Source organism: Hyperoodon ampullatus (genome assembly GCF_949752795.1).
Source record: "Hyperoodon ampullatus genome assembly, chromosome: X".
In the NCBI taxonomy this organism is placed as follows: Eukaryota; Metazoa; Chordata; class Mammalia; order Artiodactyla; family Ziphiidae; genus Hyperoodon; species Hyperoodon ampullatus.
In genome coordinates this window covers 58,591,482-58,614,024 of record NC_136913.1, presented here as the reverse complement: position 1 = coordinate 58,614,024, position 22,543 = coordinate 58,591,482, and the positions used below count along the sequence as shown (strand labels likewise).

The window sequence follows — 22,543 nt, the reverse complement described above, 5'->3', positions numbered from 1 at the left end:
CTTCTTTTAAGATTCCCCTACTGCCCCTATTGGTCCACTTGATGGTGTCCCTTAAGCTTCTTCACTCTTTTTCATTCTTTTTTCTTTTTGTTCCTCTGACTGAATTATTTCCAGTGACATTAGTTCACTGATACTTTGTCTTGCTTTATCTAGTCTGCTGTTGTATCCCTCTCATGAGTTTTTCAGTTCGATTATTGTGCTCTTTAGCTCCATGATTTTTGTTTGGCAGTTTTCAAATATTTTCTATATCTTTGTTGAAATTCTCACTTTGTTTACGCATTGTTCTCTTGATCTTGGTGAGCATCTTTATAACACTTATTTTGAATTCTCTGTCAGATAAATCTCATAACTGTTTCATTAGGGTCAGTTTCTGAAGACTTAATGTGTTCCTGTATTTGGAACTTCTTTGCTGATTTTTCATCTTCCTTTACTCTCTATGTTGGTGTCTGCATATTACACAAAGCAAGTACCTCTCCCAGTCTTCATGGACTGACTAGCCTTGCATGGACTGACTAGGCTTGCACTGGAGAAGATCTCCACCAGTTAGCCTAGTCAGAGATTCTGAGGGCCTCTAACAACTCTTTCCCTCCCCAGGGAGAAGCAAGAAGCTTTGGTTTCTTTCTACTCAATCTGTGCTGAGGGGGGAGGAACTATGGCATTTACCAGTCCAAAATGCCATTTCCGTTCTCTTCCACATGGCCGAACTGTGCTGGATGCATCAGAGCTCCAAGCCTGGCAAGACAGATGCCAGTTCTTTGGGAAGTCCCAGAGAAATTTTCGCACTGAATGCACAGATCTACTCTTCCATCTCCAGGAATAAGCTGAAAGCTGGAATGTTTCATCCATTCACTCTATACTGAGCAGGGGGGAGGATATATGGTATCTACCCACCCCAACCATTGTCTTGTTCTCCCCCAGGAGGCTAGAATGTGCTAGATCCCTTAAAGCTCCTAGACTGGCAAGTCAGATGCCAGTTCTCCGGGCAGCCCTGGAGAAGTTGGAGCACTAGATGCACAGATAAACTCTTTCCTTCCCCAGCGGAATGTTGAGAGCTAGGATTTTTTGTCTTCTTGCTCTGTGCTCAGCAGGAGGAAAGATCTATGGTGTCTACCAGCCCAAGCCACCATCTTTGTTCTCCCCTAGGGAGATCCATCAGATTTCTAAGACTGGCAGGACAGAAACCATTCCTCAGAAAACTAGGGTGCTAGATGTGTGAATCAATCCCTTCCCTCCCTAGGAGAAGCTGGAAGCTAGGGGCTGTCTTCCTTATCACAGGGTGCTGTGGTGGTGGCAGGGACTCTGGTGAGAGGCTGTCTCAAATCTCCCTACTGGCTTCAGTGTGTCTGGTTTCATGTTTGCCCTGGGTACAGGAGCCTTTCAGTTAGTTCCTGGATTTCTCACAAAGGAAATTTGTCCATGAATTGTTGCTGAATTGGTGTGTTTGTGGGGGAAAGGATGGTCCAGGACTTCCTAATCCACCATCTTGCTGATGTTATTCTCTTAAGAATTACTTTCTTTTTTTTTTTTTTTTGGTCAGATGTGACGAGCTGATTCTAAAACAGATACAGACAGGCAAAGAGCCAAGAACATCCAAGATACTTTTAAAGAAGAGGAACAAGGTAGAAGGATATCAAGAGCTTATTATAAAGTCCAATAATTAAGACTATGGTATTTGTGCAATGACAAATAAACTAGTAGGGGACTTCCCTGGTGGCACAGTGGTTAAGAATCTGCCTGCCAATGCAGGGGACACGGGTTTGATCCCTGGTCTGGGAAGATCCCACATACTGCAGAGCAACTAAGCCCATGCACCACAACTACTAAGCCTTCACTCTAGAGCTCGCGAGCCACAACTACTGAGCCCACATTCCACAACTACTAAAGCCTGTGCACCTAGAGCCTGTGCTCCGCAACAAGAGAAGCCACCACAATGAGAAGCACACTCGCCGCAACTACAGAAAGCCCACGTGCAGCAACAAAAACCCAAACGCAGCCAAAAATAAATAAATAAATTTATTTTTAAAATAGACTAATAGAACAGAACAAACAATTCAGAAACAATCTGACACATATGTAGACACTTGGTTTATGACAAAGATGACACAATAGAGATGGGGAGGAAAAGACATTCCCTATAATAAATGGCACTGGGTTGAATATCTATATGGAAAAGACAAAACTTGGCCCCTGTATCTCATCATACACAAAAATCAATTTCAGGTGGACGGCAGATCTAAATGTGAATGGCAAAAGCATAAAGCTTCTAGATGATAATATGGGAGAATATCTAAATGCTCTCAAGGTAGGAAAATACTTCTTAAATGGCACACAAAAAACACTAGCCATAAAGGAAAATACTGAAAAACTAGACACATTAAAATTTAAAACTTCTGTTCATCAATGGATACTATAAAGAGATTTGGGAAGGGTTTGCAACAAAAAAATTCAAAAGTGGTTCGTAGCCAGAGTACGTAAAAAATTCCTACAAATCTATAAGAATAAACAACCCGATAAAAATGTGCAAAAGACTTGTATTGGCACTTCACAAAAGAAGATAACCAAATAGATAATAAACATATGAAAAGAAGTACAACTGCATTAGTCTTCTGAGAAATGCCAGTTAAAATCACAATGTGATATTACTACAAACCCACCCACCAGAATGGTTATAATTTAACGAGTGATAATAACAAGTATTATCAAGGATGTAGAACAACTAGAATTCTCATACATTGCCAGTGGGAATGCAAATTGGTTCAATCACTGAGAAAAGCTGTCATTATCCATAAATTTGAAAATATGCATTCCCTATGACCCAGAAATTCCAATTCTAGGTATATACCCAACAGAAATTCAAGTACATATAACCAAAAGACATGTATAATAATATTCATAGTACTGTTATTTATAATAACCCCAAACAATAAACAATCCAAATATTCATTATCAGTAGAATGAATAAACTGTGGTATATTCAAACAACGGAATAATATACAAAAATACAAATAAAAAACTACAGCTGCATGCAACATCATGGATATCAAAAAACATAACATCGAGCAAAAAAAAAAAAAGCTCCTCCCCAAAATACATAATATTTGATTTCATTTATATCAAGTTCAAAATGGGCAAAACTAATCTATGATGTTAGACATCAGGACAGTCATTCACTTTGGAGGAGGATGTTATAGTGATAAGGTGGGGGTTTTGAGATGCTATTTCTATTTCTTGCCTGAGTTCTGGTAACATTAGTGTATTCACTTTAGAGTAATTCATCCAGTTGTACAATTATGATTTGTGACCTTTTCTGTATGTATGTTACACTTCAATAGAAAAGTGGGGGAAAAAGAAATGAAGAGCTAAGTGATGGGTATTTATAGACTAGTCAGGTAAAACTGGTCCTCTATGAGGGCCACCCTGCAGGCAACGCAAGTGGTTTCTCTTGGTCATGTTCTTGGGGATTAAATGGCTTCAGAAGTTCTCTAGTATAAAGAGATCTTCTCTATAACGTAATCACAGATAAAGTACAAGTTATTTTTCACAAGATCTAAGAGAGAAAGAAAGATGAGACCTACTTGCATATAAAACAGAACATCAAATAATACATTACAAAAAAACTTTTTGCACCATCATAGAGGTAATGTAGTTAGGGCTTTTCTCCATTTTACTATCTAAAGATTCTAGAAACCAGTGAAACATTGCCAGTGGAACTATTTACTCACCTAAGCACACTTGACAACTCACAGGCTTAGCAAGGCCTGAGGAACACAGGCCTGTTACAAATGTCTTTGTTTTACATGAACATCTCTAAAGGCCCCAAATAATATTCAAGCCAACAAGTGTTTAAGTACCCTAACTATAATCAGCACTGTGTACCACGTATTGTGGAAAAAGACAAAAAGGAAGGCAGATTTCCAAGGAGCTCTAATATAAAGGCACAAGTTTTATTAAACACAATAACAACAATAACTGGAGAATGATTCCAAGACAGGATATGGTGGGTGGGTTGCAGGAGTAGAATCGGTAAGAGAGAAAATGGGATAGGTATAATGCAGCCAGTTGATCAAAAGCCTTGAATGTCACACTGAAAAAATCTAGATTTAAACCTATAGAAAATGATCTTATCTGGATCCCACTCCCCTAAAAAATTCTTGGATTTAGCGATTCCCAGTCATTTTCTTGATCAACAGGCCTTAATAATTAACATCAAATCTAGATATACTAATGTCCTATCTAGTTAAACCAGAGATGTTTTGTGCAAAGTTAAGGTTGACTTCTATGACATCACCTCAAATAATTAGGGACATATTCCAAATATTGCTAACAGTCCCCAATAAACCCTTATAAGTCTACACAAACATATTTTTCTAAACACTTAAACCTTAGAGTTTCAGTTAGAGTATCTCTTGGGGAAATCATCTGAATGAGACACTACCTTTATTTGCCTCCCCCACAAAATAATCTTTCAACCATTAAAAGATATCTAATACTTAATAGAGTGGCTGACCCATAGCAGGCTTTCTATTTATTGAACTAGATTGTTAAATTACACCAGTATATTAACCTTACTCATCTCTCTCATGGTTTAGTAGAGTTTGATCATCACCCTCTCTCAACCTCTCTCTCCAGACTGAAAAAACAACTAGAAAGTCCCTCTAACCTTTTGATCAATTTAATTTGTTTTCTGGGGATTTGTATCAGCTGTTAAGTTTTTCTTGATGAGCAGCCACCAGAATTACCTATATGATTGTGAATGCAAATTCACTTTTGGTCTTTTACATGGAAAAGATAAGAGTTTTGTTGCATCATTGTTTTCAACACCCTTCCTGATAATGCCCACCATATTCTCGGCTTTGAGGACCACAATCACAACTGGGCCAACTTCTTCATAGACAGATAAACAGTGATTTTTATTTTAATCTTTTTTACTCTAACAATAACATTGTGTATTGTCTAACGCAGAGACTGATGAGATGTATTTAGCTCCTGAGATCATCTCCAGTGAGTATCCAGATAAACCTACAGATACTCAGCTACTCCAGCTGAAGGAGACAGGTATGATTCCAGAAGGTCCAAAGTAACCCTTTCATTTTTTTATCATGAGCAACTGTGCCCCCACTGGGAAGGCTTTTCTAATAAGTCCCTAGGAGAACTTTGCTGATCTCTCTGCTATGCATCCTGACTGCCCTAATTTCCTTCTGTATTCTGTTTGTAAAGTTCTTAAATTGAGGGATGACATATATACATCTTCAGTGACTTCTAGATCCCTTTCTTGAGTCATAACTGAGCCCATCATCTCATAAGCATGAATAGGTTTGCATGACCTTATACAATGAAGTGCCTCTGACTATTCTGCCCACTTGGTCTCATGAGATCTTCCTGTAATTTATTCTCATCAGTTTGCCTTCACTCCTTGCAGATAAACTGGTGAGAAACCTGAATGTTCTGCTCATTGAAGGGTGTATATTTTTATCTTTTTTCCTCTCCATCTAAGAGCTGCTGTAACAGCAGCTGTTTGTGTTGAAAACTAAAATATAAAAATATGACCTACGTGGCCAAATCCCACAGGCTGTTTACTTCCTTATTTATGAATCAGATTCTGTCAGCACAACTTAGAATCTTGACTGTCAGCAATACTGCAATTAAATGTCCTTGCAAAGCCAGCAGAGGGTGCACCAGGGCACTGGAAATTTTATCCAAGATGTAGCCATATTAATTTAATAGCCAATCAATGTTTCCTTTTTTTTTTTCTTTTCTTGGTATACTAAAACTAACACCCTCAAGAAAAACTTATGTTGAATCTGGGCTAAAATTCCTTCAAAGCATACTCTAATTCTTCTGAAAGTGAAGTTCAGGAAGAATAAGGAATACATGGTTAAACGTAGTCTGACCAAAATGCAGGTAGAGTAGAAGAAAATGATGCAGATCGGAGCCCTCTCCTTTGCAAAAATTCCATAGCTCTACCCAGCTACCAGACAAAAGGCTCCAGGAAGTAGTATATTATAGGGGAATGGGCACTGAACTGGGAGTAAAGAGACCAACTTCCATTCTAATTTTGATCAGAGTTGTATGACCTTGGACAAGTCATTTCCCCCATAGGAACTATGTGTTCTCCAAGGGGAATGATCAAATGGATTCATGGCCCCTCGTAACTCTAAAAAACTCTGACTCCAATTGATGTCAGCAAATGTAAAAAGCCAGTATGCTTGTTATTACTTCTCGAAAAGATTAAAGCGGAAAAAATAAAGGACAGAAGATAGGGCGCTGTATTTAAACCTAGACAGAACTATTTGAAGCACCACGCAAAGGCAACTAAATGCCATTACAGACCCTATGAGAATCCCATACCATCACAGAAGCCCCAGAATACAGCTGTTCTACTAATCCTCAGCCTACAAACAGGGGTCTGTCCATTCTGAATGCCAAAAGGCCTTGCCACCATTTGACTAAGGAAGTTCAATTCCTTCATCTTTTCACAGAAAACCAATGTTCAGCTGCTAAGTATTTCTACTGGGCATAGTCGTGGGGCAGGGGCGGGGGGTTGTTGTTGGGAGGTGGATAGATAAACGGAACCAGAATCCTAGTTAATTATCATTTAGCTACTTTGTTTAAAGTTTCAAGTATGAGAAGCATGTCTACTGATTCTCTTCTTTGATAAGCTGTTATGTAAGTTGAAGTGTGCTAGCAAAACATTTTAAGGCTCAGGACAACCTTCCAACGCAAAATGTAGAAACTGTGTCGGCCCTAATATTAAAGCATTATCATGAATGTGACACCAGCTTTGGATGGGTGGTCAATGTTTACAGAGTATGACAATGACTCTGGATGTGGTAGTAAATATAGAAGGCCTGGGTCACTCACCTCAAGGAACTTATTTGTACAACTTGCCCTCTTCCCCAAGAGGAACAAATTGACTGTTATTCTTTAACCACCTCAAAAGGATCCTCGGCTGCTTCTCTTAAGTTTTACGTGAGACAAAATATGGCAAACAAGAGAATACTTAGTTTAAGGGCACTAAATTTCCTTAATAAAGAGCTAGAAAAAGTAGAAAACAAACACCAAAGCTAACAGTTTGCTAACCAGGGCACAAACACCATAAAGATTGTATTAAAAAACAAAAGAAACAAAAAACAAACAAAAACAAACAAACAAACAAAACTGGGAGACAAGTATTCTTGAGTCATTATTCCATCAGTAGATTCCTGCTTACAAGCAAGCAGGAGTGAAGACACTTCACACCAAACCCCCCCACCCCACCCCCCAAAACAGAGTCAGAACCGGCATGCAAAGGTTGAGTTTTATTCCAAAGATTTTTTAAACTGCTGTTTCAGAAGTTGTCTAGCAAGACGGCATATTTCTACCAGAATTCCTCAGGGGCGCTGATCCTCACTAGAACACCGAGGACAATCCGTCTCAAATTGCAGGTAGGTGTGAACAAGCCCACGATCTGGTCAGTGCACCAGCACCCCGGCGCCGAAAACACGGTTCAAAGTTGTTTCAACGGGCGTGGAGCAGTTATTACAGCTGTTTACAGCTCCAACTCCAAAAGAGAGCCTGCTAGTGCTGGCATCAGCTCTGGACACGAAAAAACAAGCACCGCGGGCGGAGAATCTCACCGGGAGCAGAAGGGCCAGGCTGCTGCCGTTAGTCAGCCAGGGGGGCAGCGCCCGCACCTTCGGCCGGGAGCGCCGCCAACTTTTCCCGAGGCAGCCGGAGCTGGGGGCGGCGGGCGCCGGCCAGAGTTCCCAAGTCCGGGGGTCCTGAGAGACTCAGGGTGAGCTGGGCCAGGGACCGAGGACAACCTGCGCCGGGGCGACCTCTCCCCAGCTCGCCCGCCCCCTCCCCGATACCGCCGTCGAACTCGGCTCGAGGTGGCAAAGTCCTCCCCGGGCCCCCGCCCTGCGCACATGGAGAGGGGGCCCTGCCCCTCCAGGGTGACTCACCTGGTGCCCGTCCTGGGTGTCTGGGGGGAGCGTAGCTTCTCCCCGTTCCAGCAGCTGCTGCTGCGGGGATGGCTGCCCGAAGTGGCGGGTGATGGAACCGTCGGGGTCGAGGCCACCGGGGCTGCTCAGGGTGCCCGAGGTGCCGAGGTTACCGGGACCGCCGAGGCGGGACTCGGCTCCCCGCTCCCGCCGCAACTCGGAGCGCAACTCTAGGTAGCAGCACAACGTCAGCAGGTGGAGGGCCAGCGAGAGGCCAAAAAAACCCAGGAAGAGCCGGCAACTGTTCCCTTCGCCAGCCCGGGCAGGGGCCCCGCGACAGCCGCAGCCCTGGCTCCCGCGCTCCCGCGGCGCTGCCGCGGGCTGGAGTTCCCTGCGCTCCACCTCGGGGTAGCCCATGGCCTCCGGAGAAACCCACTCTCTGAGGCCAGGGAGCCTCCGCGTCTGCCTCAGCCCTTCGCGACCCCTGACAGGCGGCTACTGTCCTGCCATCGGCTGGGGACTGCAGGGACCCGCTCCTGCGCGACGGAGGCTGGGCGGGACCGAGGAGGGAGCAGCCGCAAGTGCAGCTCCACTCCGAGGGTTGGAAAAGGGAGGAGGAGGGGCGGCAGAGACGGGCGGCTCGGCCCCGCGGAGGGAATGAGGGAGGAGGCCCCGGCCGACCCCGCCCCGTGCCTCAAGCGGCTGCCGGGATGCCCAACCACCGAGCCCGCCAAGCCTTGGCGCCCCGCCCCATGCCTTTCCACCCGGGGCCTCCAGCTGCGGGGCGGGGTCTGGGGGCGTGTGGGTTCGCCTCTGCCCCGTGGCCCCACCCAGCTCTTCTCGCTCACCCCGTTCCAGTTGGTGACTGCGGCTGTCGTTCATCCCTGGACTCCGCCCCAATTTAACCCTTGAGCGCCAGTACGGGGTGGGGGGGGAAGGGGGAAATGGAGGGAAGGAGGGGGAGGCTGAGAAGAATTGGGGAACCTGGGAAGGAAAGTAGAGCAAAGAAAAAGAGGCGGAAACTAGTATTAATAGAAATGTTTGCGATTAACTGCAGTTGTTAATAACATCATCCAGTACTTATCTGTTGCTTTCAATCTTCAAAGGGTTTAACAGACATTAAACTAATTAAAACAGTTTTGGGTTTAGAATGAAACCATGACTGCTGGGTTTGCAATCCAATGGCGCGCCAAAAGAAAAGGAGACGCAGTAGCCTGAGAGCCAAAGGGAGTGAGAATGAGGTGGGACTGAAACAGTCCCACTCCTGGAGTGAGTCTGGGGCCTCAATCTAAGTGACGAAGAAGTCCATCTGTGCCAGGTGGAACTGAAGTGATGCTGCCTCACGCAGGATAAAACAGTCCCCTAGGATTTCTTGGTATATTAATTAATTCAAAGTATTGATCCCTTTACATGTAGAAAGTGCTGTACGAGAGAATCTACAGCCAGTGTAGTTTTCTTCTTCCACCGCAGCAGGAGTTTTGAGTGGAGAACAAATGCCTTCAATGAGCAAATGGGGAAACTGAGGGCCAGAATAAGGTGGATTTTTACAAGGGTGATCCACAGAATGGCCAGACAGTATTGGCATCTCTATTTGCAGGCAACTGTTCTGGCCTCTCCAGCCCTCTCCTCCTCTCCCTGGAGTAGTCCCTGGGGGAAGTTCAACAACTCAGCCAAATGTTCCAGATGTACACTGCTGCAACTGCAGCATCTTCAACCCTCTGAAAAGGGTTCAGAGCAAAAAAACAAACAAAAAATGTGGCAAATGTCAGAACAATAGACCCTGAAATGAAAGATGGAAAGGATTAGTTGAGTCGAAATGGACAAGAGTTACTAGTCCGAGATTATAGAGAGCTAAATGACCATAGCAGGGGAAATATGTATGCTTCTTGGTCACTATGCACTCCCATTCCCCTGTTATGAATAATTAGCAGTTTTATTGACTTGAAAAGGGTAGGCCTAAGACCTAGGCTGGTGAAAAAGAAGAAAAATAGGGGGAAATAGAAAAGACAAAACAAAAGAAACAACAAAACAAAAGCAAAGCATATGGTGGGGAGGTCAGTCCAAAGATTACAGAGGTCATAAACCTTAAATATATTAGCCACAGCCAATTTTTCTTTCAGACACTTTGGGAATGGCCTCAGTGCTTCAGAAACATCTTTGTGTCTCCTCATTAGCCCTTATGTATGAAATATAAAGTTTGCAAAGAATATCATCATCATGCAAATAAGAAAATAAAAAGGGGCACTTAGCTAATCTCAAATTCTGCTTATTCAGTCAAGGAATTCTAGATGCTGGCTGGAGGAACTGCCAGGCTGATTTAACTTAATTATCACAGCCCAGGATTATTAGAAAGAATGCTAGACTAGGAGTCAGTAGACCTGACCCTGCCACTGGTTTGCTGGGTCATTCTGAGAAAGTCACTGCTTTTGAGGACCTTAGTTTCTCCAACTGTAAAATGAGGGGTTTGAACGTAAACATTTATAATATTGTGTTTTATCTGTGTTATCACTGACTATTTTTACTTGGTTGCATAAAGGGTTCAAAGAGGCTGCCTCTTCTTCCCCTAAAGTGAAAAGGGAACAAATAACAGCCACTCCTGGGAGTGGTGGTGGTGCTCAGGGTCCTGACTAGTCTCAGCTTACCATGTTCTACCAGGCTTTTCACAGCTTGACTGAAGACCCTGGGTTGCACCATTGCCTTCAGAAGTCCTGCAAATTGCATTTGATCTGGGACCTCACTTTGGTTCCCAAGAGGAAGAACATATGGCTTAATATGAAGTAGAAATATTGGAATGGGGTAATCCAGTGAGGAATGTACATGGTTAGTTGTTTTTGTTGTTGTTGTTGTTTATAAATTTATTTATTTATTTTTGGCTGCATTGGGTCTTCGTTGCTGTACATGGGCTTTCCTCCAGTTGCAGTGAGCAGGGGGTTACTCTTCGTTGCAGCGCGCAGTCCTATCACAGTGGCTTCTCTTGTTGCAGAGCACCGGCTCTCGGCACACGGGCTCAGTAGTTGTGGCACGGGCTCTAGAGCACAGGCTCAGCAGTTGTGGCACTCAGGCTTAGCTGTCCTGCAGCATGTGGGATCTTCCCGGACCAGGGCTTGAACCTGTGACCCCTGCATTGGCAGGCGGATTCCCAACCACTGCGCCACTGGGGAAGCCCTACATGGTTAGTTTTAAAAAGTATTTTGAAGTGTTAATTCAGTTCACTTCTATGCTTCCATAAGTACCTCATCCTCTACAGCACAGGTCTCAAAATGACAGCCTGCAGGTTACATCCAGCCAACAGATGTGTTGTGTTTGGTGCAGTGTTGGCTAAAATTTTGGATAAAAAAAATAATTGCCAGGATCCAGAAATCAGGAGATTTCACATTTTAAAAAATCCCTATTTCTTTAAAGGATTGTAACACTGGATCCACATTCCCATATGGCTACAGTCAGCTAGAATTGCCCCCTTGAGACAAGCATGAGCAATCAAGTTCCACACAGTCATCCCCACCTCCTTCCTTTAGTCTCCATTACTGTCCTTGTCACCCATTTCCCTTACCTGTCTGGCCCCAAGTACTCTAGGAGACAAGATATCAGCTCCTTAGCATGACCTATAAACTGCCCTTCCAACCTCATCTTCCGCCACCCTACAAGGAACCCATACTCCCACAGTCCTAAAGTCACTGACACTTCACACACTTATGTGTCTTTGCACAAGCTGGTTCCTTTGCCAGGAATGCCCCCACTTTGAAAAACTGATAAATTCTTCAAGAATCAAATCATGTGTTCCCACAACTCCTTCCAAACAGATTTCCCTTTCACTGCACCCTGAACATATCTCAGTGATATCTCTGACCACATCGTATTTGTAATTATTTGCAAGCTTTCTTACCATTAACCTGTGAACAACGTGATAGTAAAAATCATGTCCTTTCCATTTTGGTAGTCCCAGTACAAAGCATAGCATCTACCACATAGTAGATACCAGTATTGTTTGCCAAATGAATGGGGTATGAATCTGCTATGGTAACCCGGACTGCCTAGAATTCCAAAAATGGTACTGAGCAAAAGGATGCCTGTCAGTACCACTTATGAAGCACCTACTGTGTGCAGAGCTGGATAAAAGATATAATATCGAATATATATAATATCGAATATATATATAATATAATTTCCTTTATATCGAAAGATATAAAGGAAATAGAACCATTTGTGCAATTATCCTCTTATTTGTGCCACTGTTGGAGTTGTGGATAATCCAGGAATTCAAATATAATTGGTTTGTAATACCTCACTGGCTTTCTGTCCCATCAAATTTCCCCTCCTAATTTTATTTGCCTGGTCCTAATATTAAAAAAAATATTAGTTGACAAATGAAGAATAAATGTTCAAAATAAGTTGACAGCCTCTGAACACCCACCAGTTGGGCAGAAGATGCTAAGGAGTTGGGCAGGGACTGGTTTTTAAATACCTCTTAGCTCTCGTTAATCCACAGAACAAATCACTGACATAGAGATCACAGAGTTGACTCTCTGACCCACTTAGTGACAAGCATATAGTTGGGAGGAACGTGGGCTTAGGACTTAAGATCCTCACTTACCAACTGTGTGACTTAGGACAAGTGATTTTTGCCTGTCTTACAGAGCCTCAGTTTGCTCATCTGTAAAATGGAGATGACAACATATGTTTTGTAAGATAACTGTGCTGAAATGGGATGCTATATGTCAAAGTGTCTGGCACATAATAAATGCACAGTAAACATTAGTCTCTGCTAAGAGACTTCCATCAAAAAGAGATGAGAGGAAAAACATATAACAGTTCTCAAGAATATGGCAGAAATGCAGAAGAGCATCTACATACTTTGCCCTTGGCAAATGCCTGCCCCCATTTTGTATTCTTAAAGTTTGACATAGACCCTTTATGGAAGTTCCCACCACCCTCTTACCAACTCTTGACTCCAACTTGCATCCAACTTCCTCCTCTCCGTTTCCACTTGATGTCTAGTAGACATCTTAAACTCAGTATGACCAAAACCAAAGTTCTTCTCCAAATGTGTTTATCCCTTGGTCTTCTGTGTCTCAGCAAATGGCAACTTCATCTTCTCATTGATCAAGACAAAAACTTTGAAGTCATCCTTGAATCCTCTCTTTTTCGAATACCCCACATCCAATCTGTCAGTGAATCCTGTCAGTCCTGCCTTTAAAATATACCCAGAACCTGACCACTTCTTACCACCACCTAGTCACCACCCTAGTCCAATCACCCATGCTCTCTCACGGGATTACTACTTTAACCTCCTGCATGCTTTTTACTTTTGTCCTTGCCACTCTGCAGTCTATTCCCTACCCTACCCTAGTCAGAGGCTTTCTGTTAAAATGTCAAGTCAGATCCTATCACTTTGCCCCAAATCCTCCAATGGCTCCCTTTTTCTCTCAGAGTCTTTGCCTTGGCCTACAAGGCCCTACATGATCTGATTGCTGGCCACCTCCTGGACTCCTCTCCTACTACTATTCTCTTTGCCCTCTACTCCAGACATGTTGACCCCTTTGCTGTTCCTTGAACTTGAAAAGCATGCCCCCACTTAAGAGTCTTTTAAACTACATTTCATTTTGCCTGGAATGCTATTCTCCCAGCTAACTGCATGGCTTCTCCCTCACTTCTTCCGGGTCTCTTCTTAGGTGTCACCTTATCAGAGAACCTTTCCCTGGCCAATTTCCCATCACTCTCTATCCCCTCCCTTGGTTGTGTTTTTCTTCTTAGCACTTATCATCGTCTGACGTATTATCTATGTGTTTGTTTATTGTGTGTCTCCCCTGCAACCACAATTAGAATATCAGTTCCAGGAGGGCAGAGATTTTTGTCTGGTTTTGTTCACTGTTTTATCTACCAGATGAAGAGCAGTACCTGGCACACAATAGACTCTCAATAAATATTTGTTGATGGAATGGTTGAATTCCTCCCCTGGTAGAGTAAGAGGAAGGAGAAAGGAGGACTGGTGAGATGGGGTAGTGGATAGCCAAGGACTTTTCTTCCAGCATAGTAAAGCAGGAAGGAACATCTCTTTCATTTTATGTGAGGCAACTCCCCCAGAGAAAGAGACACAGAGGGCCACACAGCTAATTAAAGGAGGGGATCAGGAAGGAAAGGAAAATTGGTTGAACATCTATCTCCTATGCGCCAGCCTTTCTCATTAACTTCTGTGTGAAGTTAGTATTATGAACATTTCACAGATGAGGAAACTGAGGCATTTAACAGACAGGTCAAATGACTAGCTCAAATTCGCATAGTAACTAAGTGGCAGAATCTGAATTTGAATCCAGGTCTGAATGGCTCAAAAATTCCATACTCCATTCTAAGCCTTACCTCCCACCGACTACTAGCAGATAGATTCAAAATTCAGCTTTATAGAGCTAGACGTGCAGAGACCGTGAGATTCTTGGGGTGGCAGAGTTATAAACCAGATGGAAGTCAGAGTTTCTTCTCCCACCAGGCTGGCTGCGCAGCCACCACCCTTTTGCTCCAACTCAAAGGCCACTGTGCGTACTGATTAGATGAATGTGCTTAAATCTGGTTCCCAATCAGGTAACCTTTCTGTACAGTAAGCCTTAATAACTTCCCATGGACTATAGAATAGTAAAATAACTCCTTAGCCCGACATCCAAAGCCCTTCAGTTTGAACCTAAACTACCATTCCAGCTGTGCTGTTGCTAGGCCTTGACAAAATTCTGTCTGCATTACTGTGTCTCTCATTGTCCAGGAACAAACCCTACACTCCTGCCTCTTTGCCTTTTGCTGACATTACTCCCCTTCCTCCTTCCAATATCCTGTCCCTTCCCCTTTGCCTATTTAAAATCAGCACATTCTTCAAGGCCCAGCTCAAGTTCCCCTCCCCCACCCACCCCTGCCAGCCCACAGTGCTCTCCACTGGCACATTCTGTCTATACAACTCCTCTGGCATTTAGAATATCCCACTCACGATTGCTAATTCTTCCCCCATTCTGTGTGAGGGTCTCATTTCCCCCAGATTACAGCCGATGCTCTTCAAAGGGTAAGACCTTGTCTCAAACCCCGGCAGGGCTTACCTTGAGCAAGTGCTTACCCAATCTTTGTTAATGGATTAAAGATTCTGCAGAGATGAATTTTAAGCAGAGTTTTGAAGGCAGAAGGGGTCTGGGTTTGATGGAGACAACTGTTCTAGATGGAAAGCAAAGTAAAAAAAAATGCTGAGCACATTTAATATTTAGAAAAAAAATGTAAAACACACACTGAAGAAGGGAAAGAGCAACAGACCTCTAACGTGATGGAGGAAATGACTGTAGCCATGACTGGCATAGAAATGTTTGCAGAAATCCATGAAGCAATGATAAGGTGATAAACATTCCTCTTGCTGTAAGGGAGCAAGATGGCACAACATTAACATGGAGTATTCATTTTTGCAATAAAGTCTTTGGCTACTCACAGGGTGGCTGAGCATATGGGGAGGCTCTCACTTCACGAGAGGAATTTTTCATTCAAAAATAGAAGAACTTGTTGCTGGCAAAATGTCATTTGCATCTATGTCCCCTGCAATTTGTGTCAGTCCCACCATTCAGACCACCAAGAAGCCTAGAAACAAACTGCATATTCCACAGAGCCATTGATACATGGCACATCAGGACCACTGTGAGATCACGGATTCAGTTTTTGGCAGAGTAGGGCTTTAAGAGAATCTTTGGCAGTGTCTTTACAGGTTCTCACATCCTCCAAACAACTATTTGTGGTAGACAGTGTGGCCATTTGCCTTCATTTAAGAGGGGAGAAAACTGAAGCCCATAGAGATAGAATGACTTTTCCAAGGTAATACAGTCAGGGTACCTGACTTTTAGCCTAGGGTTCCTTTTCTTACTAAACTTTCATATTTGTTCATCACACTTATGTTTGCCTGGTTGATCTGGCCAAAGAGTCTATTGACTCTGCCCATAATATACATTTCCGGAGAATGAGAGTTAGGGAATTCAGATCCTTAAATCTGATCTGGGCTCAAACCCAGAGAATCAGGCATTTTGGGGATCAGATCTTGGCTCTGTGATAAGCAATCTGTGACAGGACTTGGAAGACTCTGGAGCTATAATAACTTTCCCAAACTTGCCCCAGCTCCCCCCACCCCACCCTCCCACCCACTAGATTATATTGAGGGAATACTATTGGCTTTCAGTGGTTGAACTATCATATTCATTCAACAAATACAAATACTCAGAGAGTGTCTGCTATGTGCCAAGCACCATTCTAAGTGCTGGGGATACACCAGTGGAAAAAACAACTAATACAATCTACAGTTAATACAATCTACTATCGACTGAAAAAAAAAGCCATGACCTAAAAGTTGTGAGTTATGTTTTATTTTGGGACCTTACTGAGCCCTATAGAAAGCCTCTCAGAGAGCTCTGAGGAATTTTCCAAAGAGGTAAAGGAGGAGCCAGGATATATAGGTGTTTTTGACTAGAAAAAAAAACAAAAACAAAAACATGTAGTGGAACATCAAAAGATGACTGCTAATCACACAATACAGACATCTCAAGTTAATGGTTTTAGTGCTTTTCTATGTATGGGAAGATGCAAGAGCCTGGGCTCATTGAAATTATTCCTTTGATATGCATCTTAACTACCTAGGTCCAGTCTCCTGTTTTCCTCCATCTTGAATTCCCCTCAGGGTACACCCTCGGGGGTGACTGCAGTGGCTGATGGCTTGATGGCAGGCAACATTCGTTATTTACTGAAATGGCAGGCATCATTTTTTGTCTGCCCTACAATTATTGTTTTGAAAAATAAGAACTTTGTCTTTCACAAATACAGTTTAACAGCAAAGTGCCTTTAAATGGCCTCATCCCTCTTCCCCCTACACTTCTGAGCTAGGCCAGACTCACAGGAACACTCCTAGGTTTTGGGAAGGGCCTTGTCCTAAGAGTTTCAGGGTCTGCAAAAGTTAAACAAATGTACAGATTTCCCTAATTCAAAGGCTTTCCTCTAAATAACTCAGGAAAACTAACAAATGCAGCCCTGAGCTAAGAAATGCTAAGGAAACGGCCTATTGTTAGAATTTAAGCACCCCTCTTACCTGCTTAGCACTTACTGAATAAAAGTCCAGGAATCTATGGGTAATAGTCTGGCTCCTGGAAGGACAGGAAGCATGGAAGCCTATGTCCAAGGTGAAGAGTCAGGGCCTGAAGATAAGCTCTGGTTCAACTTGAGTCTTAGGGCATCAATGTCTGATAGATATTTGTGTGTGTGTGTGTGTGTGTGTGCTTGTGTGTGTGTGTGTGTGTATTTTATATATATGAAAAGAGTAAGAGAAGGTATGGCAGAATACTTTGTAAAATGGAATGTGCTATGCAAATGTAAGATATTAAGATAATAGCTACCTTGTATTGAGTACCTACCATGTGCCAGGCACTAAGCTAGGCAAAGTTAGATATATTTATCTCCCTTAATCTTCAGGAGCTGTTACCAAACCAAATTCAGGTCTCCTCGCCCATGCACAGTAAAGCCTATCTATTGATACCACATTGTGGTGAAGGAAAGTTCAGTGTTTATTGCAGGGCGCAAAACAAGGAGTCCAGGACAGCTCATGCTCAAAACACCCAAACTCCCCATGGGTTTCAGCAAAGCATTTTTAAAGGCAAGGTGAGGGAGGGGTATCCCAGGGTGTGTGATCAGCTCATGCACAATTCTCTAATTGGTTGATAGTGAGGTAACCGGGCTATGTCACAGGGGTTAACATTATCAATCCTTAGGCTCCAGTAGGCCTGGGGGCCATGTGCTCATGGTCATCAAGTAGTTAACATCTTCCATTTGGTCGAGATTTTAACATTTGTAAAACAACTCAGAAAATGAGCATCAGATACTATTATCTAGGTACTTCAGAGAGGAGCTAAAGCAGAGGATACAGGGGAGGGGTCTGTCCCAGGAAGGGCCCATAGGGTCCTGCTTAATTACAGAACAACTTTTTGAGGTAAATTGCTCATTTTCCTACAGGTTAAAAAAAAAAAAAAAAAAAAAACAGTCCCAAAGAAAAGTGAAGTAACATGCCTAACACCCCCCAGCTAGTAAATTGGTAGTGCTAAGATTCATATACGGTCTGTCCTAATTGAAAAGCCCACACTCTATCCATTATGCCATGATGAACAGCTTATTTTGCACACACAGGAACCCAAGAAATAAGGAGTCTTCCATAATTTTCAAGCTGAAATCTATTAGATATTAGATGGTGGTACCCTTTCTTTACTCCAATATGATCTTACAGTCTAATGGGAAGGTCTAATACTAAAGCCAAATCAAATTAGGTCTTGAAAATAACAAAACCAAATAAGAAAATTCTAACAGTAGAAAATATAGACCCAGGAGGTTATATGAGATAGAGCCAAGGAGAAATGGTGGTGTGTCTGGTGGCAGAGGGGGTCTTCAAAGTGTTATTACAAAAGAATATTCTCAGCAAAAACTTCCCAGAAGGCAATGTATTGATTCTTTCATTTGTCCATTTGTAACTTCATTCATTTATCCCTCCACTTTTCAAAGAGTTATTGAGCACTGGCTGTAGGCACACATAGATCACAGAACTTCCATGAACTGTGGGAACTAAGGAATGTATACTCAGGAGGCCAAATCCAGCAGGCTACAGGCCTGTGGCAGTCGTGACCACCAACTTAACACTTCTTTTCATACAAGTTCAATTCCTTTAATGTAGGAATTTCATTTTTCTTGTAGGAACCTATCTCCAATTAACTGCAGGAGTGCAGGTTTTGCTTCCATCAACTTACTCCTTTGTGAGGAGTCTGGAAGCTAAGCTTTACCTGACAATAGAAAGTGGGATCCATAGAAAATGGAGTTGAGACCAAGCCCGTGCTTAAAGGAAAGGAGCTGCGCTTAGGAATGTATGAAATTGCTTGAGAAAGAAGACTGATCTCTGAGGGGAAAGAAGGTGGCAGCCCAGAGAAGTTGCCTAAGTGTCACTACTGCCCACCAGCATTTATGCACTTGGGCCTGTTACTGAAGTGAACTTGGGTCTGCTCACCCACCACACAGCAAAGCCAATTTTCTGACACCGGGTTGTGGTGAAGCAAAGTACCACATTTATTACGTTTATTTGCAGGGCACCAAGCAAGGAGTATGGGTGGCTCATGTTCAAAAGACCTGAACTCCCCAATGGACTTCAGCAAAGAGTTTTTAAAGGCAACATCTGGGGTAAGGACTGCACGGTTCATGATTGGTTGGTAATGAGGTAACAGGATGATGTTTCAGGAATCTTAATCATCTGGGCTGCCTGTGGTCAGCATGTAGCGGAAACTGTGCAACTCAGATTGGGACTTGAACCCATGGTCTTTTAATTGAGATCACACACCTGGTCTCAGGACTTAATAAATCTCAAGTTCTTGATGTCTCATCACAGAAAGAATTCAGTGAGAGACAAAATGGTAGGTAAGAAGTGGATTTATTTAGAGAGAAACACACTCCACAGACAGAGTGTGGGCCATCTCAGAAGGCGAGAGGCCCCCAAATATGGTGTGGTTAGTTTTTATGGGCTGAGTGATTTCATATGCTAATGAGTGGGGGGATTATTCCAACTATTTCAGGGAAGGGGTGGGGATTTCCAGGAATTGGGCCACGGCACACTTTTTGTTCTTTTATGGTTAGCCTCAGAACTGTCATGGTGCTGGTGGGTGTGTCATTTAGATGTTAATGTATTACAGTGAGTGTATAATGAGGCTCAAGTTCCACTGGAAGTCGAGAATCTTCCACCATCTTGGACCTAGTTGATTCTAACCAGTTTTTGTTATGTCCTATGACTATGTCATTCCTTTAAAGGTTTTGCCCTGCCCTCTTTTATCCTGTTTCATAGTCACCCGCCTTCATCTGGGTGGGGGGGGTCTTAGTTTCTGCATAACAACTCAAAGATATGAGTAAAATTGTTATGTATATCCCTTGAGCAGGAACTAGGATTCTGTTTTATCACTGAACTATTATTATTACTTTTCTTGCTTAACTGCTTTTCCTTTGTTTCTGCATTCCCTCACTTCCCTAATTAATAACTGCATGTGCCTGCTCTTTGGAACTCAGAGAAGGCCTGGAAACTAAAGCCTTTCTCTAAAAACGAGAAACGGGGGACATGGAGGGCCTTTTGTACTTGAGAAGGCCCTGCAGGGTCCTTTTTGGTTGCAATCTCCTCTTTTCTTTGATGCTTCTCAATCTTGAGGGGAATGGGGGAGGGATAAGAAAGGGAATAAAGTTTTGGATAGAGAGGTTAATCATAAACTCAGCAGGGGAACTTGGTTTTAGGGGGGACTTGTTTTCAGGCCCAAAGGCCTTAGCCTTGCAAGAACAGGTGGGACACCGTTAGTTTCACAGAGCTCCACTTTGTTTAACCCCCAGAGTTTCTAAAGTCACAGCCATTTTCTTTCTTAGCCTCTACAGCTGACTTAAAGAGGTCAGAACTAGAAGGCCCTTTGGAGACTACCTAGTCCAACCCATCCATTTTTCAGAAGAAACTGAAGCCCAGAAAGGCCAACAATCACGCCCATCGGGTTAATGAATTAACTAGACTAGAACCAATTGCCCCCCCCTCCTTTCTCCCGCAAGCCACTAGCTTATGTATCCATACCTGACCATCTTAAGGCATTTTCAAAGCACATGAATTACTTCCATTTTACTTCTTCTGAACCAAAAGCATGAAACAGGAAATTGACTAGAAATCACTGGCCTTGCTTCTGACTCTTAGTCTTATTCCCTACAAACACCCAATAATTTTCCTGGTTTGTACTTTGCCTTGAGGTATTCTTCCATTTTCTCATTCCTGTATTCAACCGAGTGCAAATACTAATCTTACCTTGACTGTTTCAGAATCCCACCACCAAAAAAGGCTCTGTGCAACTGTCTTTGTTATTTAATTAGTAACATTTTTTTTTTTTTGAAGAAGCAGCTGCCAAGCTGTGCTTAAACACACTCTTAAAATTTTGAAATTTGAGGGAGAAATGAGAAGTTTCTAGTATAAGTGGTTTCTACACAAAACTGCCCTTTTGGAAAGGTCGAAACCCACTGACAAAGTACCACTTAACTTATGAGAAGCCCCAACATCTGAGGGGGTGATCAGACCTATTCTGGACAAGCCAGGGAGCTTCTTTCTGCAGATTCTGATGGGTCCAAAAACTTACTGTCAAAGTAAATTGCTTCTTCCAAAAATGTCTTTTGGGGAAGCTGGAGAACAGAATTCTGAGAAAAGCTGGCTGGAGTTAGCATTGGTTAAAGTTATAACTAATATAGTTGCTGTTTTGATTTTCTTTTTAAAGTTAATTTTATTTATTTTTTTATACAGCAGGTTCTTATTAGTTATCTATTTTATACATATTAGGGTATATATGTCAATTCTTCTCCTTAAAAAGAAAAAGTTAAATTGAAAATATTACGGTGAACAGAGCTGAATGAATTCAGTTCAGAGAAAACGACCCACTTGGTCCTGTAAGTCCCTGTGGAAAGGCAAGCTACGATAATTTTTTAAAGGTAAAATCATGACTCTCATGCAAATATAAAAGGGACACATGTCAAAATTGTAGTCAATTCATTAATTAATGAGGGAAGCAGTAAGATGTTACAACCAGTTCAAAGGAGAATTCAAAGGACATAGATTCCCATAGGCAATTAGGAATGCTGCAGTGAATTTTCAAATAGATGCAAAACTGGTCAGTATCCATGGGACAGTAACCAAGTGCATTACACCAGGCAAAATTCATTCGCATTTCTATGAATAAGAATATTTTGCACTACCCTTAGTGTTCCACAATTTATAGAGTTGTTAAATAGCTCAAAGCCAATGAAAGGCACGTAACACAGAAGAGTGCACAAGTCAGGGCATCCAATAATCTTTTTTGCCCGTTCAAAGTCTCACAAATTTCCTTGACACTAGAAAGAACCGTTGCAATCAGACTGCTTTAAGGTCAGCAAGCTCCATAACCCTTGGGGGCCCAGGTCAGGAGGCAGCCAGGGGGATGGCCTAAGAAAACCCTTGGACGTGTAACTTGACACTTAAAAGAAAATTAGCAATGCCCAAGGTGGATTAGAGAAACCCACTGGTGGCTTTTCCAAAGCCTTAGGAGCTAGAAAATCTGACAAGTAGAGAGATCCACCCATGAGACTGAAAGCAGCTGGTGATGGCCTGAGAAGGTCTGTGTAAAGGAAAACACATGTCTCCCTTTGCTACTCTATCTTGCAGAGCCCAACTCAGGACATCTGGTTGAAATACAACACCTTGATTCTTGCCTGGCAACAAAGTACAAGTAAATATACTCCCCATGAGCAGGCCCACTGGGAAACTTCAGGAACACATTAGGGAGGATTGTGAAAAATTCTGCCAATTTTTCTAGCACTTCACGTATTGCGTAACAGATTTTCTATTAAGTGCCTGTACACCTTTGGGTTTTATATATGCCTGAAAATGAGTAGAGGTCCAGAAATCAAAAGCAAGCCAGAGTCTTTTCATTGGTGCTTTTCTCCATTCTTCAGCAGTACTCATCAACTTGCCTTTTTCCTCATCCCTTCATTGACCAGCTTGGAGATAACTGGCATCTTGGCATCCCTTATGTTGTGTGGAAGAGCAATGGCATGGG

The 22,543-nt window shown here is 42.7% G+C and overlaps 1 protein-coding gene across 8 annotated transcripts in view; it reads right to left on the bottom strand.

Annotated features, from left to right (window-relative positions):
• The window catches only part of EDA (ectodysplasin A), a gene marked incomplete at both ends in the record, with an annotated part of 411,330 nt that extends 402,991 nt beyond the window's left edge, over positions 1–8,339 (bottom strand). For all 8 annotated transcript variants that reach the window (XM_079728225.1, XM_079728226.1, XM_079728228.1 and 5 more), the window contains one exon: positions 7,944–8,339. In XM_079728225.1, coding sequence (XP_079584351.1) covers positions 7,944–8,339 — 396 coding nt within the window. The remainder of the gene's footprint in view (positions 1–7,943) is intronic.
• Between the last annotated feature and the right edge of the window lie 14,204 nt (positions 8,340–22,543).